General features: G+C 44.1%; 2 protein-coding genes across 2 annotated transcripts; one reads left to right on the forward strand and one right to left on the reverse strand.

Moving 5' to 3' along the window:
- The first annotated feature begins 19,721 nt into the window (after positions 1 to 19,721).
- LOC1271181 (eukaryotic translation initiation factor 3 subunit K) lies at positions 19,722 to 20,716 on the forward strand. The gene is made up of 2 exons (XM_309930.4): positions 19,722 to 19,916; positions 20,027 to 20,716. The coding sequence occupies exons 1-2, from the start codon at positions 19,846 to 19,848 to the stop codon at positions 20,619 to 20,621; spliced, it is 666 nt and encodes a 221-aa protein (XP_309930.2). The 5' UTR covers positions 19,722 to 19,845; the 3' UTR covers positions 20,622 to 20,716.
- A 45-nt stretch (positions 20,717 to 20,761) lies between these two features.
- On the reverse strand, positions 20,762 to 21,606 carry LOC1271180 (uncharacterized). Its single transcript, XM_309929.4, has one exon. It carries the CDS (start codon positions 21,428 to 21,430, stop codon positions 20,849 to 20,851), a length of 582 nt encoding a protein of 193 aa, XP_309929.3. The 5' UTR covers positions 21,431 to 21,606; the 3' UTR covers positions 20,762 to 20,848.
- Positions 21,607 to 21,735: the final 129 nt, after the last annotated feature.

The following is a 21,735-nucleotide window of genomic DNA, read 5'->3' on the forward strand; positions in this document are numbered from 1 at the left end:
GGTAGCATGAAAAGGGTTAAACGGGCGTCTAAAAGGCGAAGCCCCATTTTGGGGCCTGCCAAAATGGGTCCTTTTAGTCATCTTCGGGCTGTCCTTCCCCGGAAGGCTCATCACGATGACGTTTCGGTGGGGGAGGGTGGTTTGTGATAACAAGTCCGAGAAATGTGGTGCGATTTATGGGCTTTGGAATGTCTAATAATTCACGCGATGCGGGCAACGACACCATTGGATGGTCTGCTTGCCCCAGTGCCCTCCTCCTTCCATTAGATCCCCATTCTGCTTGAGCGCTTGGGAAGCAAATTTATGATTTTCATTTCAACCGCATCATGGAAATGGTATGAACGAAATGCTATCCCTTGTCCACTGCAAAGTGTCAGAGACATAGGTGAAGAAAGTCCCCTCTTCGAACCAACCTACTGTTAGCAACTCAACTCATATGTTCATATACTTCCTTCAAGCAAATGGGAGGAAAAATGTACCGATTCTTCCGTTTTCTACCTTTACTGAAACATCTGGAATTGATACGTAATAGTTTTCTTTCCGTAAAACCTGTCATCCCGTGCCAATCGGAACGAAGGAGGATTTCAATTGGTGGAATATTAATACGGAATTTCCTCCCGTAAGGTAGATTTGCAGCGAGACTGTCCCCCGTTGAACTCGAAGCAAATTGCAAAATGAACCAATAAAAGAACGAAAAAATAGAAAAGATAAATCAATGACCCCACAAAGAGACAACCGACCGTGTGTGTGTGTGTAAGCCTTTAGAGGGTAAATTGATGAGTAACATTTGTACAATAATCGGCCTCTGGCGTCTGGCGGTGACAAGTCTTCCCTATCAATAAGTAGGGGAAAGCAAGTTAAGAAAATGGAGGTTTTTTTAGACAGAAAAAAAAACTTGTTTGCTTCCAGTCCCTGTACTTTCCGGTATGTTGTCAGGGCCATCTGGTCCATTTTCCCTAGCGTTAGGCAAAATGTTTTCAATAGAGTTCGATAATACATTATTACCTTTCATATCTATGGATGCTTTTTCGGGGATGATTTTGAACTTTTTAACTCAGAGTATAATCATCATATTTGTTTCACCGGGCCCTGTTCTGGTGACATAATTTCAGCCACCAACTTTCAAACTTCAGATAAAAAAACCAGATGGTATCGTACAACCACTCAATGGTGTAAATGAAAATGATCGTCGACGTATTGTATCCTCATTTATTGTGGTTGTTTAAGCAAGAAGTTAATAAACAATTACTTACTTATCATAACATTTCTGAGAATGCAAACAAAACATTTCCACTTGTTTATTTGGCATGGTAACTTTATGCCACTGTATAGTCGCTAGCAGCCTTACAATAATGTATTGTACTGCTCAATCCATGTAAACGTTGAACCAAAGACGAGCATTTTGTAAAATTATTTATTCAAAGGATGTAATAACTAATCATGGCGGTCTCGTTGTACAGTCGTCACCTCGAACGACGTCAATAACATGCTCGTCAAACCAAGAATGGAACGTCCCCCTGTAGCAAGGACTGGTTATCCGGCTACGTGGTACTTAATAAAGTCTCGTAAGCCGCAGTACGTTTATGCCAAATATAAGAAAAAGAAGAAGTGACTAACCAGATTTCTGAGGTACAATTGATTTGCCGATTTTGCTACACAATAGAACAAGTGATTAAAGTTGTTCTAACTAAGAAAAGGCATAATATAAAAGGATAATTTAGTTTTTAATTTAGTACTTTTACATAATTGATTAATTTATAATGAATTGTACAGTATTTTTACGAGTTATACGGTTTACAACGCGAATTTTGAGGCACGCTGTTTTCAAAATTTGACAGTTCATATTTCAAATCAGTACAATTTGATACAAGACTAGTTAATTTGACCAGAATACAGGACTACGCAAATAATTTTCAAAGATCGCTTTTACTTTAATAGTACGCTGAAATTAATGACCTCTTAACCCAATTAGAATGAAATGCTTATGACGACTCCTTAAGAGATCTAAAATCAAAACCTAACTCATACTGGTCCTGATATCAATACGCTACATATTCTGGTTGAAGAACTGCACATGACCTAATGCCGGTCCTAGATCTGGTCCTGGAGTGAACACCAATAATCCATTCCGGTCTTGGAACCGATCAAGTACTCATACTAACTCTGGCACTGATCATCAACCCATAGCGGTCTTAGAGCCCCACACAAGAATCCATACCAGTCCTCGAACTGAAAGTATACCCATAAAGGACATGGAACTGATACTATACCCATACTGGTTCTAGAACCGATCATGAAGCCATTCTGATCCAGAAATAGCTCCCGAATAGCAGAAATAGCAGCGCAGGAATAGTGTAGGAATCAGTGTAGGATATAGCGTAGGAAATTTAGTATAATTTGTATAGTGGTAAACGCATGACCCGCATACCTTGTTAACAGACTGTACTACCACATAAAATGTATTAACACTGGTAGAGAATAGTATCTTAACATTTTTTCGTTACTTGTGGTACACAAGAAGGATACATTCGGGGTGACAATAAACTGAGGCAGCAACGGTTTCAAGATTTCGAATCATTCATCAAGTGTATGACAGCGGATAGTAATAAGTAGAGCTAGAGTGGAGTAGAAGGTCGACGCAATCGGTGAAACCACCATTCTTAAACTCAAATAATATATCTATGTCAAAGTGCCACATTTTTAATATACAGTTGATTTATTACTTCTATCTTTCCTCGCCTTAATATGCGCTTAGTGCATGTTCGAAAGCCTTTAAAAAAGCCCCTGACAACTGAAATGGGTACAGCCATCATTCCTTTTTAAGAACCATCCAGTCACAGTGTGGTCACAACGCAATAAGTGACAAAACACACAATCGCTCCACCCATTCCAAGCCAAGCTAAGCGCCAAACAGAATGATTTTTCCATCTCCTTCCCCAGTTTCAATCGTTCCTTGAGTTAATTTTTCGACACACTTCCCACTCCCGTGTGGTACAGTCGTCCAGGGAAAGCTGCCCGGCTAGTGGGAAAGCATAAAACTCGATGATTATTTTTTACAATTTGGACCACTCTTTATGTTGGTTTAATTGAAAATTTTACGACACTGACTGCTGTTAATTAACAGACACACACACACAACGGGCGTCTTGGTGTGCGCAATTATTAGATGGCCAAGCTCGTTTCCTTCGTAATAGTACTATCGCTTGTTTTTCCTTTTCCTTTCCCCCACGAACCATGAAATAATCCATCGAGCAGAGCAACGTTTCCATGTCACACTTCCGCAACACGATCCAGCGACCGACGGAGAGACCGCACGTGATTGGGAGTCATTGGTGCGGGGTTCCTATGCGTGTGCTGATACTTTCGGTAAATATATTTTTTATCTTTTCTCCGTCCCCAAAAAGCTTGCCTAACTTCCTTACGAAAGCAGCCCCTGCGTACGTATGGACGATGTGAAAATAAATCATCACGTCCATCAGAACGGCACGTTTTCGTTCGGAGTCCGCTGTCTGTGCTCCCCAAGGGGATATGGGAGTGGGTGGGATTTAATTTTCTCCACTAATTGATTGACGGATCGAACTCGGGGAACGGGTAAAAACACTGGACAGATCATTAACGCTGGTGCTTCACTACCATCATCCACCACATCCACCACCTGTCTGTTGCGGGGTGGCTGAGCTGTTTGCTACCGAAAGGCAAGATTGATCCGTCATCCCCGAACGGATCGAAATGGATGATGTTGAAGTCTTGCTGTGGGTGGGTGTTTGTGCGTCCAAGCGGTATAAACGGCGCAGGGGGTATGGGTTTTACAAATAGACCAATTAATCTCCAATATGTAGAAGCTGCGGAGATGGGAGACACTGCATGGCGGTGTGAAATGATTGGAGTTTTATTCGACACTCTATCGTGCCAAAGCTTAGGCTCATATATACGTCAGAGAAAACGGATCTCATCGCAACCTTATAATGGAGCCGGATTTGTGTCAGCTTTCTGGGCGGTATCTTTTCCCACGAAATCGCAAATAGGCACTAGATCAGATTTTGCAACCCAACGGTAGTGCAAACTGCCCGATTTAATGCTAGCGAGTGGGATTATGGAGGAAATATTATCCTTTGCACTGCTTCATTAGACACTAATCTGTAACAAAGTTGATTTTAGGTATTAAAGACTGTTAATATTCTGTTAAATATGATTCCTTGACTGAATTGATTACAGTTTAGTAAGATTAGTATTGAAACACGAAACCATAAACCCACCACTTGTACACTAAGCAGAACTGTCAAAGTTGTATTCAAATTGACAGTTAAAAACAAAGAATGTTATTTGCATCTTTTTCTATCAGAATCTCCATGTTTTTTATTGCTCAACGTCTGTTCAGCACTAAAACACCGATAAAACAGTGCACCCTACTACTTTCCGGACAGTTCACACTAGAACGGTTTCGATTTTTACTACCTTTCACCAACAACAATGTTTTGCACAGTCTCACAATGCTTTACAATGGTCTCAACTTCGCAAAGCGCCCCCGCATCCACTTTTTCTTAAGTGCACTGGGTAGATGGAGCAAAAGGGCACAGTTTATATTGACCGTAAACAAAACCCGCGCCAAGACCACACAACACCACCACCAAGACAATCAGTTACGATACACACGCGACACACTTGAGCTTTCTCGATGCATAAAATTGCATCCCCACCAGTACGGGCTGCTGCGAATCGTATGTGGTCGTAAAACCACGATACAAGCGCACTGGGGCAGGGAGGCTTCGTTCCCGGAGACTCCCAACAAGTCCGCTGTGTTTGCTGATCAATATTTGAATTCTTTCTGCAATTTTTACTCCAAAACACCATCTCCCTCCGCTGGGTGTAGGTACAGTGGCGACAGCAAACGCTGTTTGTTTACTGCATCTCTGCGTTCGCTCTAATCGTTTGATGCATGGAAGGTATGGAAGATGAAAACACGAACGCGATTTGCAATAAAATACGACAATTTATTGCCTTTCAAGTGCAAGAACGCCAAGACCAGCCCTGAAGGCCCTGAGGGGATCGGGATCTGCTGGTATCCTTGTAAAATGCATACTTTTTCCCCTTCAAACCCCGCTGGTTAACCGGTTGGAGGGAATCGCATCGAGTATGTGTGCTATATAGGAGGTATTTCCGTTCCGTATCCGACGGTGGTGTAGTGTGTCCTCGTTTCTCGGTGGTGGCAGTAAAACCAGCACACATCAAACGAATGCTACTGCACTTGGTAGTCGAGATTCAAAGCAAACTTTCCATCATCAATTGCAACCCCGAAGCGAACCGCTGCAATCGTTACCTTTAGCAACGGGGCGTATTGTTTTGAAAAGTATATTTTCATAAAAATCCGTTAGTTTGACCACGCACAAGCTTATCTTTGTTTGTGTACATCTTGAAAACGTGTCTATGTATAGTTGCAAAATGGCAAACATATTTCATCAGAGGAGAATTAAACGGAAGCTTTCTTGTTGACAAGAACTTCTTGTTCTAGAAACTGTTCTAGGAATGGTCTGCGGAACTGAACTTAACTTGAATTGCTACTAAAGTTTCAAAGAAAACAACCCCACTCTACCAACCTGCCTACCGCTGACAGCGAACAGAAAACAAACAGTGGATATGAAACCTGGTGGGAGCTCCTGAACTGGAACCGAGGGAAGGAGTCCCGTCTTGTCTACATCTTCGACAGGTAATGCTTTGTAGAATCTATTTCTTATTTTGTTATTCAACGTCTGCCCTGCCGGCATTTCCACTCGTAGATGGATCTTGTTTGTGTTGTACACTGGGTATTACTACCTTCTTACTAAAGACTACTTGTTGAGGCAAAAAAGAATCCCACTTTTAACTGTTTACCATCTCGAGCAGTAGCATGCCGTCACCTCGTGCATAGGTTCGATCGGATACGGAAACTTATCCTCTGCCAGAGGTTGGCCAACAGAGAGAAACACAAAAAAAAAACCCCGGAAAACAAATTGCAAAAGGCAGTAGATTGCAAATTGCAACTCGCAACTCACCCGCTTGGCTAAATGGATCTTGGGGAGAGTGGATCGAAAAAAAACAGACCTCCCACCTAGGAACTCCTATGCAGGTCAAGTAGGGCGGAGGATGCATTTTACATAATGCTTAACGAGCACAAACAAGAGTTCCCGAGTTTTGGGGCGAGCATTGGAATCCATTCTCCATTTCGATCTGTGTTGAGATAGTGGAAACGGTGACGCCTAAAGTAAGTCTGTTGAAATAAGGTTGAACTAAGCCAATTTTACGAACAAAAAACCCTTGGACCTTCCCGAAAAAAGTAGTCCCATGTTCTACGGCAAGTAATAGCACACAGGCCCACACGGATTGAGTCCATACGTGAAAGAAATGTTTATTCTTGCAATCACAGATAATTGCCATCGCCTGGTGCGCACATGACGCATGGTGATGGTGCCTTGCTGCCATCTCGTTAGACCTCCCGCTAGGCGCACAACTATTGGCTCTGCGGGTCAACCGTCGGCTGTCCTATCACCATCTACACCAGCAACTTTCAACGCCATCAAACAAGTGTAGTAACTTTCAATTTGCAACTTTACTTCTGCACTGGAGGCGAGCCAAACGGGAAACCCGGGGCTCACCCGCCGATTCTTGGCAAGTGGCGTAGAAAAACAATCACCAAACCTCAGCCCGATGCTTTGGCTGATTGTGTCCATTTCGTTGTTTCCCGTTTTGCTTCGTTCCTGGTGAACGTGGAGGAAGCTTGCCACTTTAAGCAGCTGGCATGACTTGTTTTCTATAACTTTTGCCAATGCTTTAACACGGAAATGTTGCTTTAATTTTAAGAGAAAATGAGAAACCTCGCCCATTCTATGCGAGCAGGTTAACAATAGCTCCTCCAATAGACATACTACTGGGCACAAAGTTCTCCTTGCGTTTCAATGACCGCAGTGAAATCAGCCGCCGGGCACAATGTAACAGTACTGGCGCACGTAATGCTTCAGCCATTACCCATCCAATCACTTCACGCTGTGGCTGCACCTCAACGCTTTCCCACAGCGCGGAACGGAAGCGGAAATTGAACACAAATGGAAGCAGGAAACAGAAACCGGGAAGCGTTGAAAGCTCAACTCGAAACGATTCGTAGGGTGGCATGCATCCTATCCCGCACGGAACCGGATTTCGAGTTCCGGATGAAAGGTAAATGGCTCCCGATTCGGAAGTCCCGGCTGACCGGCCCCTGGGTTGCGCACGGGTAGCGGTTTACGAGCCAGCGATAAACATCTTCATGTGCCTCTGAGCAGGGTTAGGCATTGGGTAGTCTTTTTTGTATTTAGTTTGCTTTGTTACAGTGCAGAGATAGATGCCTTTCATAGATCGCTTTTTATGTTTTATATGTACTGAAGAAATCATGTATGTTTTGTTCTCTTCATAATAATCAAAGATAATGCAGAATATTCATATGAATTTGCTAGTTGTGTATGGAGCGCAAATAGCCACAGCGAGGCCTTTTCTATTTACAGATAGTGCTCTGACCTCGTCCAATGAGTCCATGTTTATAATGTTGTACCAAATCTGACCATTTAGGCAGAAAAAAAACTCAATGTTTGTCGTTGTCTCTGATCTAGCGAATTATATGTACTAGTATTATTGTTCCTGTACAAGTTTGACATCTTTTTAGGTAGAAGTCTTCTGCAAACATCTGCCTAAAAAGATGTCAATCCTCCAAATCCACCGAGGTAAAAATATCGCCAGTGTAAACCGTCCTGTGTAGTTTTACAAATTTACATTTGAGAGCTGGGAGTCCAATGTTACTTAGCAACTCGTACAAAGTCCTTACCAACCATAACTCTCTACAAGTTAATCTCCATAGAAATCTCCATTCATCATAACCGAAATCAGAGCTAATAACCCACCTGTAGTATATCCAACCACCTTGGTAATTTCTAAAAAAAAAACAAGGGAACTAGAAAGAAGCACTTCCTCATATGCTCATTCTGTTGAATATCAGGGGTGTTTTAAAAAAGATGATTTTCTGAATGATGTGTTTTTTGTGTCTACTTCCTGTCCTTTCCTTGTTCATAGCACTATATTCTCGTACACGCTTGTTGTAGTATTTCACGACTATTTCAATGAAATAATATCAAACTTGTAAACTAGTATAGGTTAAAGTATATCCTATTGTGAACAGTAATTAGTTCTGAAACTATGTACAAACATGTATGACATTCAATGTGCTGTAAATCCTAAATAGAGCTAAGTAGAATCCCGAGCTCTGGACTCTGACATCGCTTGAATGTATGTAACAGACTGACCCGTGAACAAGCCAAGCCGTACCACCATCCATGACCGTGTCGTAAACTTTTGTGCCTAGCCCCTCAAACAGGAAGACACACCTAGATACATGCTCACCGTGCACCTGCAGGTGCACCACCTGCATAAATTGCACCAAGCTTCCAATCTCGTGAACCGATCCCGAGGCGGGTCAAATGCGCCCAGTTACGCAGAATTGGTAGCGTGGGCATAAACCGCCCATCGATTGCTTACCACCTACCTGGCTGGGTGGACACCACTAGTACAAAGGTCGGAAAGCAGCGCAAGATGACCGCCGATGACCGGAAACGCCAGAAAAGCTGGCAAACACCCGCGCCCCTGCAGTGCATCAGGTTGTAGCAAATGAAATCTTTTGCTCGGCAAGCGGTGTTGGAAGGAACGGAAATAGGACGCTTTATTACTGTCCCCTCTTTCTTTCCCGTTGATACCCTCTTCCTTGTACGTATGCCATAAATAGCTCCAGCGAGCAATTTATATTTTTTCGATAATTTCTCGATTGCAGGATCGTGCTCGTACACATATTTGTGCCGCTCGTTGCACGTTTCACTCCGAATAGATAGTTCAACTCCAGGACCATCTTCCTCGGGCCGGGACGGTCAGATGAGTCAGATGCGGCGGTGTACAATAAAGGCATTACTTCGCCCGTGACTTGGCACCGGAGTGCAATCACAACCGTCGGCAGCTTGTTTGCTGCCGCTTCTTCTTTCCCAATAGTCCTCACCGTTTACCCGTCCGTACGGATGAAGGGGAGTAAGTCCCGACGTAAACAACTTACCCGCAGATCATGCTTGGGATAGGATTTATGAAACTAAAAAGCTGGATTTGCTTTCGTCCCTTCTTACTTCTCTGCTACCTCTTGCAACCTTCGGTTTTTATTCCGGAGACACCCTAGAACCGAACAAAGCGGAAAACTTTCAGCACCAACGACCCTGACCGGGATGGGAAAAGACAATATAAAATCATCGCCATCGTCGTAGTCCACTATTCCGTAATGCTCTTCACCCGTCTTCTGCTGGCTTCACACTGTGCTTCGCCCCGCGCGGTAAGTAATGGTTCTTCGTAAATCAGGTTTGTCAGTAATTGTGCAATAATGAAAGCAGAGAAGGAAGTGCTTTTTATTTCACTGTTCAATATTCGTGTCCACACACTCGAGGAAAAAATAAAGTCGTGAACGAGGAAAACGTGCACAAGTGCAGACACAAAGCGTCGAAGCATAATATACAGCGGGACAAGTTTTGAAATATCCGGTATAAACGAGATGAATAGCAGTGTTTTAATTCGATTATTGAACACCATCAAACTTTGCTTTCGCGGCTGAGTGGTGGGAAATTACACTTTAATGCAATTATTTTTCTACTTGTAAAGTATCGCCTTAATTGCGTTCACTTAAATTACACACATAATTTATACTCAACTCTAATGGATCCTCTCTTTCTTTCCCTATACAATCTGACAGCTGCTCGAATAGTGGCCACTAACATTACAACACAATAGTGTACGGCGCGTGTAATGTAAACATAATGTGCTGTTATAATTGCCATCACCATTATCAATTGCTGCTCTACGCCCTTCCTTCCCACCAAAACCGGCCGCCATTGTTAGCAAATGGTCGCAACGGCGTTTGCACCGTTTTCTAGTGAGGATCGATTACAACTGCTCGATAACAAGCTCAAAAGGCTTTACGCTTCTGCCAGCGATATAGATAGTGAAGTGCGATTTGACATCATTATACTATTTAGCCACCCACCCGCGCACAACCAGCTCGATTTATCGCAGACCGCTCTCCACATCAACCACACAAAATGCATTCCAACTGCATGCATAACAATCGATGACAAACGGGATACACACAATAGAATAGAAACGTTGGCTCTAAATATCATCACCGGCATGGAATTCCCCCTCCCCTGCACAGCCACCCTTCCTGCCGGTGAAGCTAGCTTATGAGTAGATTTATAAATTAATTACTCTAATTTGTGATTATGAATTAATGTGGCCACAGACTTGTGTGGTGGTCGGTGCTGGTTTTTGGGAACGTACGTGGTGGTTAGAATTAGCTTGTTGCTGTTTTAATCATTGTGTGCAGGTGAGTATTGAAATACAATTGAGAAAATTATACAATTCTAATTTGTTGTAATGGTTTTGAAATTTTGAGCTGAAAAACACTGTTTTAAATGAATGGACATAGTGGACATAGCGACATCTTTTGGTAAATTCTATCCTTACCGAGTGTTAACGCAGCTAGGCTTTACCTTTTTTCCACCACATAATACAAAGAAACCTTGGTAAATAAAGATGAAGTACCTCGATACTGAAGAATTGTATTTAAGAGTCAAACATTGTGTTAAAGATATTTGAATTATACAGAACTCATATGTCTAACAACATAAGTATTGGAAACTGTTATAAGGCTTTAACCGACAGTCAAGTGAAGCGATTTGTTATGTCAAAGTTGCTAAGTCTATGAAAGGAAAAAATGAGAGAATTAAGTTAAAAACAATATCTCTAAAACCAAGAGTCAACGTATAACAGAGATTAAAGCTAGTAATTTGCTAACTTTCAGGCTAATAATTTCAGCTTTGTTATCTTTTTTTACTTTTTTGCCAGAGTGCCAGATTCTAACAATAAGGCTTATTAGTAACAAAGAAAATGTTGTACAATGATTGTTCCATGTTCGGATCATCATCGACATCATTAGCAAGACGACAGCGAAGGTATGTGAGGCGTACACTCGACTCAAACGCTAAGTAGTCTACCAAGTAACTGCTTGTCGTAGGCACAGCATGTGATAGGGTCCAAATGGGGGGGGGGGACAGTGTATTAGTTAACGGCGACAATCTCGAGGTTTTAGAAGAGTTCTGTGTCATTACTTCGGACAACAACATCAGCAGCGACATCCGGACACGCATTGTGCAGGAGAACCGTGCATACTATGGGTTCGATTTCGTGATCTCACGAGATGTGAGATATACCGCTCATTGATTCACCAGGTATTTGAGCGACTGTGAGCATTATCCAGACCATCATTTGCGGTGTATTCGTGCATGTAGCGTGAAGGAGAAGGATGAACCACGAGTTTGTCAAGCTGCGAGTAGAACTGAACATCCTGACAGTGGTATAGGCTGACCGGATACGATGGCTGGGGCATGTCATGAGGATGCCGGACTCATGCCCCCTCCAAGAAGGTGTTCGACATAGGGCATAAGGCTCAGGGGAGTTAGCTCCATAGCTGAATCAGGTCTGGGAACTTGTCGGAGACCGGGTCTCTACATGGATGGGAGGCTGCAACCATCCGAGCATCGACGAGATGCTCTATTGTGATCAGGCCAACAAGAGAAAAGGAGAGAGAAAGAGAGTAAGAGAGATATAGAATTAAGAAAGACACTAGAACATCAAATTTGTTAAGCAGCTACTTGATAATATAGGGTTTCCCACGATTTGTAGGTTAGCTCCTGTAGTTTTTTGGTCTTGTCTCACGATTTATTCATCGTGTCCCACAGATTTTTGAATCGTTCCCACGATTTATTGAATTCATTCGATTGGACATCCAAACCAATCAACTAAAAAATTCTGAGAAACCCCCAAAAAATCCTGGGAACATATCAACAATATATGAAATTCAATCAAAAATTTGCTGTAAACAACCATAAACCTTGAAAAACCAAGTGAAACTTTGATAAACGTGCAATTACAAACAAGCTTTGGACATGCACATGGTATAAACTTCTTCAAATAAACTGCTGGAGAACATCCTTTCAATGAGCAACCTAGATAAATAGAACTCTTCGCAGTACAAAACAGTCAACTTAAACTATTTTGTCAGCTGTTTGACATTTCCCCATAGTCAGAAACAAAAAACACGTGTACCACATCCCAGTTGTGCAAGCATATGAATATCATCAAACAGCATCCGCTACCTTGTTTTGACAATTAGCAGCAAAATATGACATTCAAATCAAAACAGGAGCAATATAATTAATACCGCAACCCCGACCGTTCCCTTCGCTCCATCCAGAAAGACAAACGTCGTGCTGCATTCCCCCAGGGGGGAGTGAAGGAGGGGCGAAGGCCGGATGTGTTTATGAGTATGATGCAAAATTACGCAAATGCTTTAAATTAAGTCAATGCAACCGAAACTAATGCAATGCAATTGGCAGCGCACAAATTACCATTCGCTTACGGTCGGCTGTAATTAATGCTAGTACCGCATCCACCGGGGTGCGGTGCAATCAAACAGATCCTGGCAATAATGGCGACCCGGGAATGGAGCTACAATTTTGCTTAGCTAAGGCCCAATCATCTCTCCCACACGCAGGCTCATATCGCGTTAATGATGTCCACCCATCACACATTCTACTGGCGCCGGTTTGGCTGCCGGATTAACTATTTGCCTTGCATCGTGTTTTTGATTCACCAACTGCTGTGTGCTTAACTGTCCCTTTGCCACACGAATCGCCAACAAGCGGTGGCGTGAATCAAGCGCGTTTCGAAAATATTTCACAAAATGCACCTTTGTCGAGGCCACGCAGCAAACGAAATTATTTTGCGCTAAATAATTACCATACATTCCACTGCCCATCCGAACGACTCCCATCGAAACGACAGTGCAGGAGACAGGCGCAGGCTGGGCGGTGGATGCGTATGCATCTATTAATTGGTGAAACATATTTCGCGAGCACACGCAACAAATGATATCGAACCACTGCCACCAGCGGTGGCACGCGAGGTTTTTGACTTTGAGTCGATAACATCAAAGCGTTTTGTCGTAATGTTGCTGCTCTGCCACTGGTTGTCTGTTACGGAGTGAGTGTGCATTCATGTGTACGCACACAGCAGAGAAAACAGGGCAGGATAAAAGGACGCATTTTTCTGGCTGCATTTGATGGAATGCGCGTGCTGCAGTGGAATGCGTGTCCGTGCAACATTCAATGATTACTGCACTTTTGGCTGGGAAAGCTTTACACCCACCTGACTGCTGAGCTTATTATCAGATGGTTCAACTCGTAGTGATCACTACAATACGTTTCAATAAAGCTTCCACTGACAGAGGTCCGATTTGTTTCTTCAAAATGGATGAAACTTGTGAGTAATGTCTATCATTTTCATCATCAATACAAACTAAAGGGCCAAGTTCAGTCTGAATAGGATGTCTGTGAATAGAATAAAATCGAGTGAGCTTTTTATAGAATTATATTTTCGAAAAAAAAGCTTTGGTACTAGGATATATCTAGCTTTGGTGCACTGAACTATCGACGGTCACATTTTGAATTAGATTAGAACAATTGATGCGTTATATACTTAAACTTACTTACATTTATGGAGGTTGCATTCATCACGTGCTTTCCGTATTCGATGAGTACATGGCAGGACCCTCTGGAGGGCTTTGAGGCAGTTTTGTTTAGCGTCCTAGTTAACCTAGTTAACCCGTAGGGTTGGAACATGTCCATGTACCATAGCTTGGATGTATGATGGCACATGCTACCACCATTCGGTTGAATGGCTCTCCCTAACCTGTATTATCCCTCAGCGCCCCTTCGGATCTTAATCCATTCTGTAAGTAATAAGTAAGGAGATTGTACAACTACATTGTATACAGGACATCCAGCTTATTAGGTAGTTGTACAAAGGTGGATACAATAATCCAATAACGTTCGTATAGCGAACCACATGAGAAACACTGTTATGAAGAAGAGTCACAGTGTGATTATAACCGAACATAAGATCTGGACGGAAAGGGCGGTCCCGTGGCACAGTCGGCAACTCGTACGACTTAATGACAAGCCCGTCATGGGTTCAAGCCTAGAATAAACCACCCCCGGACTTGTCTCTTATATCTGACTGCGTGATTCTGAATAAGTATCAAAAGCATGTTAAGGCCCCAGCATTTTCGCGTGGGAAGTTGCACCAAGTAAAAGAAGAAGATCTCTGGACAAAGTCTATAAAGACTGTGGCTGTTACCTGGCAGCATACATTACTGCACGGTTTCAAAGCATAGGACATTCAAAAATGAAAAGGCCTAAACTGTGTGTCGCAACTGTGCCATGTAACTGCCTCCAGTAACTGCTGTATACAAAAAAGAGTTTCATTAGTTTTTAATTGATTGAAATCGGCAGTAAAGCCTCTACATGATACTGAAGGTATATTTCGGTAATAGGATTGTTTACTCGTGTGTTAAAAACTTCTCTCTTTTGAAATACTCTCGCAAAACTATAACGAACTATTTCCCCCCTCCATCTCACGCTATCCATCCCACTGCTCTGTGTGTGTACTGTGCCGCTAGCACACATCGTTAAGCAACCACGTGTATACCACTTGTTGCGCTCAATTCAATCGCAACGTGATAGTACGTAATCGTTCCCCCGGACCGTTTTATCGATGCACTTCCCCAGTGCCGAAGCATTCGGAAACTTTTTTTTGCTTCCCGCATCTAGTGTGTTCCATCCCAATTAGCAAACATCCATCAACCGGAAAGGCAACTAATTTATGCCAGCTGCCTCACGCCTTATGGATTCGAGTGGACTTTGCCAAATGGTCAAACGGTATCACGGAGGGGAAAGTACTGACCAGCTACAGCCCCCGGGATGCCCATAGCAATTGCAACTCAGCTTCACCTCACTCAGCTTCGATGTGCATTGTGGGGTTTGTGAATCTCGATTACGTACGTGAGTCGGCTTGGGCTAGAAGTGATGCCTCCGTAGACTTTCTCTCATCCTTTCGACCCACTACCAATTCCATCAGGAAACGACGGGAGGCACCTTCAAGTCTAATAGTGATGTAAAGCTGCTCTTCCCAGCTCCCTCGCAGGGATCGTTACGAAAGGTATACAATCCAATTTTCTGTTTGGCAAAACTTTCCCAAAGCCCTAATAGAAGCGATAGTGGCGATAGCCACGAATGTAGGACGGTGAGAGTTTAACGAATGACCACGTTTTAGAAGTTTCCGTATGGATTTTCCCACAGACGACCCCTGTTTCACAACCGGTGGCTTCGAGCTTTCCTCCTAATGGAAGGATCCTGTTGAGCGCTCAAACTGAAAGCAAGCTAAAGGGTGGGGGGGGGGGGGAGGTTATTAATACGCTCTCCATATGGTAAAACCACTTGACGAAAGTTACATCCCAGCAGGGCGAAGGTGGTCCCAGCCAGCAAGCTCTGTGGACTAGTGTAAATCGATCACAAAGATGCCACTTCCGGCATATTGCACCTATCTAGAGAAGAAGAGGGAGTTTAGAAAACGAAGGCTTTTGTGGAATAGTTTTAGTCAATTAACTTCTGAGTGTGTGGGTGATGTGGTGTCATCTAAGCTTTAAGATCGAAAGCTCCCGCTAGTGGTTGTGTATATGGATCGAAAATAATAAAAAAAAACCTCTCACATACTGTGCATGACATTTTCACCGGCAAACCTGAAGTGTCTCTGGATGACGACTAATCCAATAAACTCGAATATCGCCATAGTAATGGAGTAGTTTTTTTCTACTGTCGTATAGCAGAAATGGCTGAATTACTTCGACATGCGCAGGAACTCTGCAAATGCTGGAAAGTTTCTATAATTTCTCAACTTTTTTTGGCCATGAAACATTCCCATGGAATATGCTAGGCAATTTTGGAGCTCAATTTTGCCTGAAAACCTGACAACATGCCGAATACATGTAACGATCCCAGGATACTCCGGAGGGGTGGTTGAGGTGTTTGCTAAAATTAATACAGAACTGAAACTAAACCACACATCCTTAAAGCGTGTTTATCCCTGGCATCACTTTCCCGCTCTTTGAAGGTGATTCATTCTTTCTAGGTAGTTCCTAATAATATTTAAAACCATCACACTAGTAGTGGGAGCTCGGAATCGGACCTACCCGATTCCGATTCCGTGTTCGGAATCAATTCCGGAGCCGATTCCGGAGTCGATTCCGGAGTCGATTCCGGAGCCGATTCCCGAGCCGATTTCGGAACCGATTCTGGAGCCGATTCCGGAGCCAAATCCGAAGCCAATTCCGGAGCCGATTCCGGAGCTGATTCCAGAGTTGGCTCCGGAGCCGATTCCGGTGTTGACTCCGGAGCAAAATTAGTCCGGGAATCTCCATGAGAATGGATCTTTTACAAGTAAATTTGGATTTTTGCGGTTATCAATACGTAGTATGATTGGACCCAAACGCCTTTTTTATGGCAATGGTGAAACTGACTCCGTTTGGTAGTCGATTCTAATTTATGAGCCATTTCCGATTCGAGAGCCGACTTCGAATCCGGAACCGATTCCGGAGTCGATTACGGAACCGATTCATATTCCGGAGCCGATTCCGGAATCAATTCTGGAGCCGATTCCGGAGTCGATTCCGATTCCGGAACCGATTCCGGAATCGATTCCGCAAACTGATTCCGGACCTACTATCCGGAATCGATTCCAGAAGACTGCGGAGCTAGCCGGAATCGATTCCGACAAAAACTTCATTTTTCCCATCACTACATCACACACGTTCACATTAGTGATGGGAAAAATGAAGTTTTCGTCGGAATCGATTCCGGCTAGCTCCGCAGTCTTCTGGAATCGATTCCGGATAGTAGGTCCGGAATCAGTTTGCGGAATCGATTCCGGAATCGGTTCCGGAATCGGAATCGGAATCAGCTCCGGAATCAGAATCGGTTTCGGAATCGGGTCCGGATTCGAAATTGGCTTTGAAATCAAAGTCAGTTTCGGCATCTCCATAAGAATAGCCGTTTGCGACCAATGATGCTACTACACATTGGTAACCACAAAGAATCCAAATTTACTTGCAAACTATCCATCCTCATGGAGACTCCCGGCTTGTTTTCGCTTCTGAAAAGTCTTATTTATGATTTTGATTCTCAAGAACTGATTCTTATTTCGGAGCAAATTCCATTTCTGGAGTTAATTATGATTCCATTTCTGGAGCAAATTGCGATTCCTAGGTCGATTCCGATACCGAAGCCGATTCTGATTCCGGAGACAATTTTGAATCTGATTCCGGATTCGAAGTTGACTCAGGAAGCGGCTCCGAAATTTATTCTAAACACGGAATCGAAGCACTCACCAGTTCGCATACCCCAACATAGCCTTACAGTTTTCCTAAACTTCCTGATATCGAGATGTGTTTAGCTCTCTAACGCAGAAAAAAAAACATCTAACTTCCTGAGAGCATTGAAACCGATGAAAAATGTACGTATTAAGCTAAATACACCGGTGGCATCCAACCTTTTTATGAGCGAAGACAACAATATCCAACACTGACGACGAAGATGATGATGATCATGGTGGTGGTGATACTGTAAAACAAAAGTTTTTAGAGCACCCAAGTCGATAAACACCGAAACCAGCGCTCCATCCGGAGGTGCATGTCTGCCTTTACCGATAAGTTGTCCCCACAAGCCCACTGTCTTCTGCATGTTCACCCCGTAGGACATTAGCTTGAAAGCTTTACCACCGTCAGTGTTCAATGTACACACCCAAGCTCTGTTGCATATCAAGCTGACTTACCAGGGTATCACTTTACGGCTTCGATACATATATTGCTATACCATAGTATCGTTACAACATCGAGCGCTCTTCCCACCCCCATTACCGGTAAGCGCTCCGGCTGGCCAGGGGGCTGCATTAGAGTACGGGATTAAAAGTTTTACGCATAAGCTCTCCGGATCGGAGCGTCCAAAAACGTGTATGAGTGTTTGCGAAATTGCTGCCTTCCTTGGGGCAGACTGTCGGTGTTGGAATTGAAGCAATGTATGGAAAATCATGCACAAGTTCATTAACAACCTTTAAAAAAAAGCTGGAGTACATAACTTGATGGGATGTGAGTACAGAAGCAACCGTTCTACATACGTGAAGAAAACTCATTCGGACGTGGATTATCGTAGCATCGTGGATGATGTAAATTGTTTTCTGATTGTTCGTCTCGGATTAGGCATCATGATTAAGCTGAAACGATACAGATTAAGGCAATATTTAGTAAAGTTTTGTACCTAATTATTGTCGACGCATCTGTACGAATTAGGTTCTATCGGACGAACCGCCCCCTCCGTGAAAATCAATCATTTTGACCTATTAGCCTGTCCAATCATGAGTTAGGTTTGGGTTGTACTTGTTGTATGTTTCTCCCCCGTATGCACCACGCATCCATGTTGGTTTGTAAATAAAGCGAATAATTATTTGCACACCACATCATGAACACCCACTTTACGCCGGAACACGGTAGCTTACTATCCATAAATGCTAATTAGATTTACATCCGGCTAGCTTATCAGTATCAAATGGATCAATCAGCATTGTAGCTGCGCTGGTGGAAGCTTACTGATTGACTGGAATTAGGTTGCCACACTGCATTAGGAATAACCGAAGGATTTAGAAAGCCGAATCCACTCAATCTGTTCATGTTTGCTTCCTGTTTATTTATTATTTTATGCGGCCAATCAAATTTCACTTGCTAAGCTGTTATTATCCTGGATGTGTTCTAAATTATGTGTGCGTTGAATGTAGCATTATATCTGCGGATAAACAAGAAATGGGATCGGAAAGTTATTTCAGTAAGTACTTTTGGTAGATTAGCGCATACGGCTTGGGAACAGCTTTGAATTCGAAGTTTCTGTATTATCTGTAAGACATTTTCATCGAACATGGTATATGTTTATGTTTACTCCTTCTTTTTCCTTAGATCCAGAATTATCTCATCTGTGCGTGTTGGGGAGCAGCCGTGCCGACCCCCTTGGACTTGTGCCGTGGCAGTTGCGATGCCACCGGTCAACGTCCAGGAGGACGACAGTGCATCACGTACACTGTCGCACACACTAAGCGTGCGAGACTTACATTTGCTATCCTTTTCTGGTAATGTATTTCCAAGTGCCACAAATCCACTAAACGACCACTAAACGGGTTATAAACGACTCAAGCTCTCAATCTAAATGGAATATAGAAATACTTCGTTTAGCAGACGGCAAACGTCTCATGCATTTTTGAAAATAGCAAAAAGCAATCGTATCGTCGTTCTAGTTCTAGCGATGCATAACTTCAATGCGAAACCATATAGGGAAGGAAAAAGCTCTCACAGCGCGGAAGCTCCACTGGCTGTGTATCCCACCAACAGATGGCGCCACCAGCTTTTTGCTATTTTTAGAAAGCTTCAGTCGTTCACCGTCTACCAAACGAAGTATTTCACATATTCCATTTAGATTGAGAGCTTGAGTCGTTTAGAACCCGTTTTGTGGTCCTTTAGTGGATTTGTGGCTCTTGAGTAACCCGCAATCTTGGCATCAAGTGTGAAACCATGTATAAAGACCCCTTGAAAATAGCTTTTTTATTTTAAAACCGCTCATTTAAGTTCGTTCAAATTTTGTCCCCTGGGTATGTGTTTTGACATTGTTTCGTTAAAAAAATGGTCTTCGTTCATCCGCCGCTTCGTCAACTCGACCTGTCAAACGGAAACGTCAGCCTCTCGCGTTGTGTTTCACTCGCCGTCCGGTTGTGGCAAAACTATTCGTCAGCTATTTTCCAGCAAAAAACGCATCAACTCCAGCCGCAAACATGGTGCATTACGTGAAAATGGAGGACGGCAAGGTGATGCCGATCCAGGAAATGCTGAAAAGCATCGAACGGTAGGTGCTGGGCGAAAACGCTCCGCGAACCCTAACCTAGCACTGTGCCCAAGTTGTTTACGTTGCTTTACCCTTTCTGCCCTCCCCTCCTCGCCCGCGTGCCATTGCAGATACAACCCGGAACATCTGAAAGTGATCGAAGCGTACGTCGAGGAGCAGGCCCGGGAAAACCAGTACGATCTCGAGGCTAACCTGGCCTGCCTGAAGCTGTACCAGTTCAATCCGCACCTGCTCAACCTGGACATTACGTACATCATCCTGCTGAAGGCGCTCACCAACTTCCCGCACACCGACTTCGTGCTGTGCAAGTGTTTGCTGCTGCCCGCCCAGATGAACGACGAAACGGTGAAGGAAATCATCTACCTGGCGGACATACTGGAAAAGTGTGACTTTTCGCTGTTCTGGTCGCGGCTCGCCAAGCACCCGGAGAACTATCAGAAGATCAGCGGCTTCCACGATTCGATCCGCAAGTTCGTATGTCACGTCGTCGGCATCACCTTCCAGACGATCGAGCGCGGCTACCTGATGCAGCTGCTGGGCAACGTGGAGGAGAAGGTGCTGCTGTCCTGGCTGAAGCGGTACGGCTGGAAGGAGGAGGGCGGACTGGTCACGATCGCCACCCAGGAGGACAACATCAAGACGAAGCACATTACCGAGAAGATCGAGTTCGACAATCTGGCACCGCTGATGGCCAACTGCCTGTAAGCGTTGATGGGAAGATGGGCGAATGTGTAAGCCAGCTCTCGGGTGAATGAGAAATAAATTACAAACACGGTGGTACCACACTTCTACACGTACAACAGGTGAAACTCTTGTCCAACATTTTGAAAAGAAACCATTCCGTTGGTAGATTGTGTTCGTTTATTTAATCCTACTTCAACTAAACAGCTTAAATGCTAAATAAAAGCGCGATTGTTGCCCCCTTCCCTCCACTACTCAATCTCGATTACCGCTCCCACCTTCGTGAACGCTTCCTTTAGCTTTTCCGCCTCCTCCTTCGGTATGTCCTCCTTCACGACGGTCGGCGCACTCTCGACGAACTTCTTCGCCTGCACCAGATTCATGCCCTCGAGCAGGTTCTTCACCTCCTTGATCAGGGCCACCTTCTGCTTCTCGTCGAACTTGACCAGCTTCACCTTGAACGTCGTCTTCACCACCTTCGGGGCGGCTTCCTCCTCGTCGGCCGCTGCCGCCGCCCCCGGTGCCGGGCCGCCCGCGAACGCACCGAACCCGGCCGGCATCATGGCGGTGTCGGGCAGGTTCAGCTTGCGCTTCAGCAGCGCACTCAGCTCGGACACCTCCAGCAGGTTCAGCGTGGCGATGCTGTCGACGATGGCCGCGAGCTTCGGATCGGCCGGCTTGTCCGTTCCCTCCGGCACCGGTATCGTGAGCTTTGCCGATGATCCTCCGGCCGAAGCAGCCGCGGCTTCCGCCTGTCGCACGACGCCGGTCGTGATGGGGCGCGTGAACGGACCGACGCGGGCTAGCTGGCACACCGTCCTTAGGGCAATCATTTTGGCGTTCGGTTGTGGCGGGATTGTGGAATCTGCGAGACGGGAAGTAACAAAACCTTGCTTGCCCAATTTTTCTCACCACACAGCATGCGGCAACACGGCTGGTTCGTGTGTTGTGACAGCTGTGACGTAACAGCGGTACAGTGCTGCCAGTTCGATTTTAACGAAGGATTGTTTCGCTACCGGTTCGGGAAGATTCGACCGAATTTAATTTATTTTCAATAAAATTACTCAAAATTAACTATTTTCAGGATGTAAAAAAAATTTATAAGATAAATGAATATATTTTCTATTGAAACAATGAA

Source organism: Anopheles gambiae, chromosome 3, assembly GCF_943734735.2.
Source record: "Anopheles gambiae chromosome 3, idAnoGambNW_F1_1, whole genome shotgun sequence".
NCBI classification, from domain to species: Eukaryota; Metazoa; Arthropoda; class Insecta; order Diptera; family Culicidae; genus Anopheles; species Anopheles gambiae.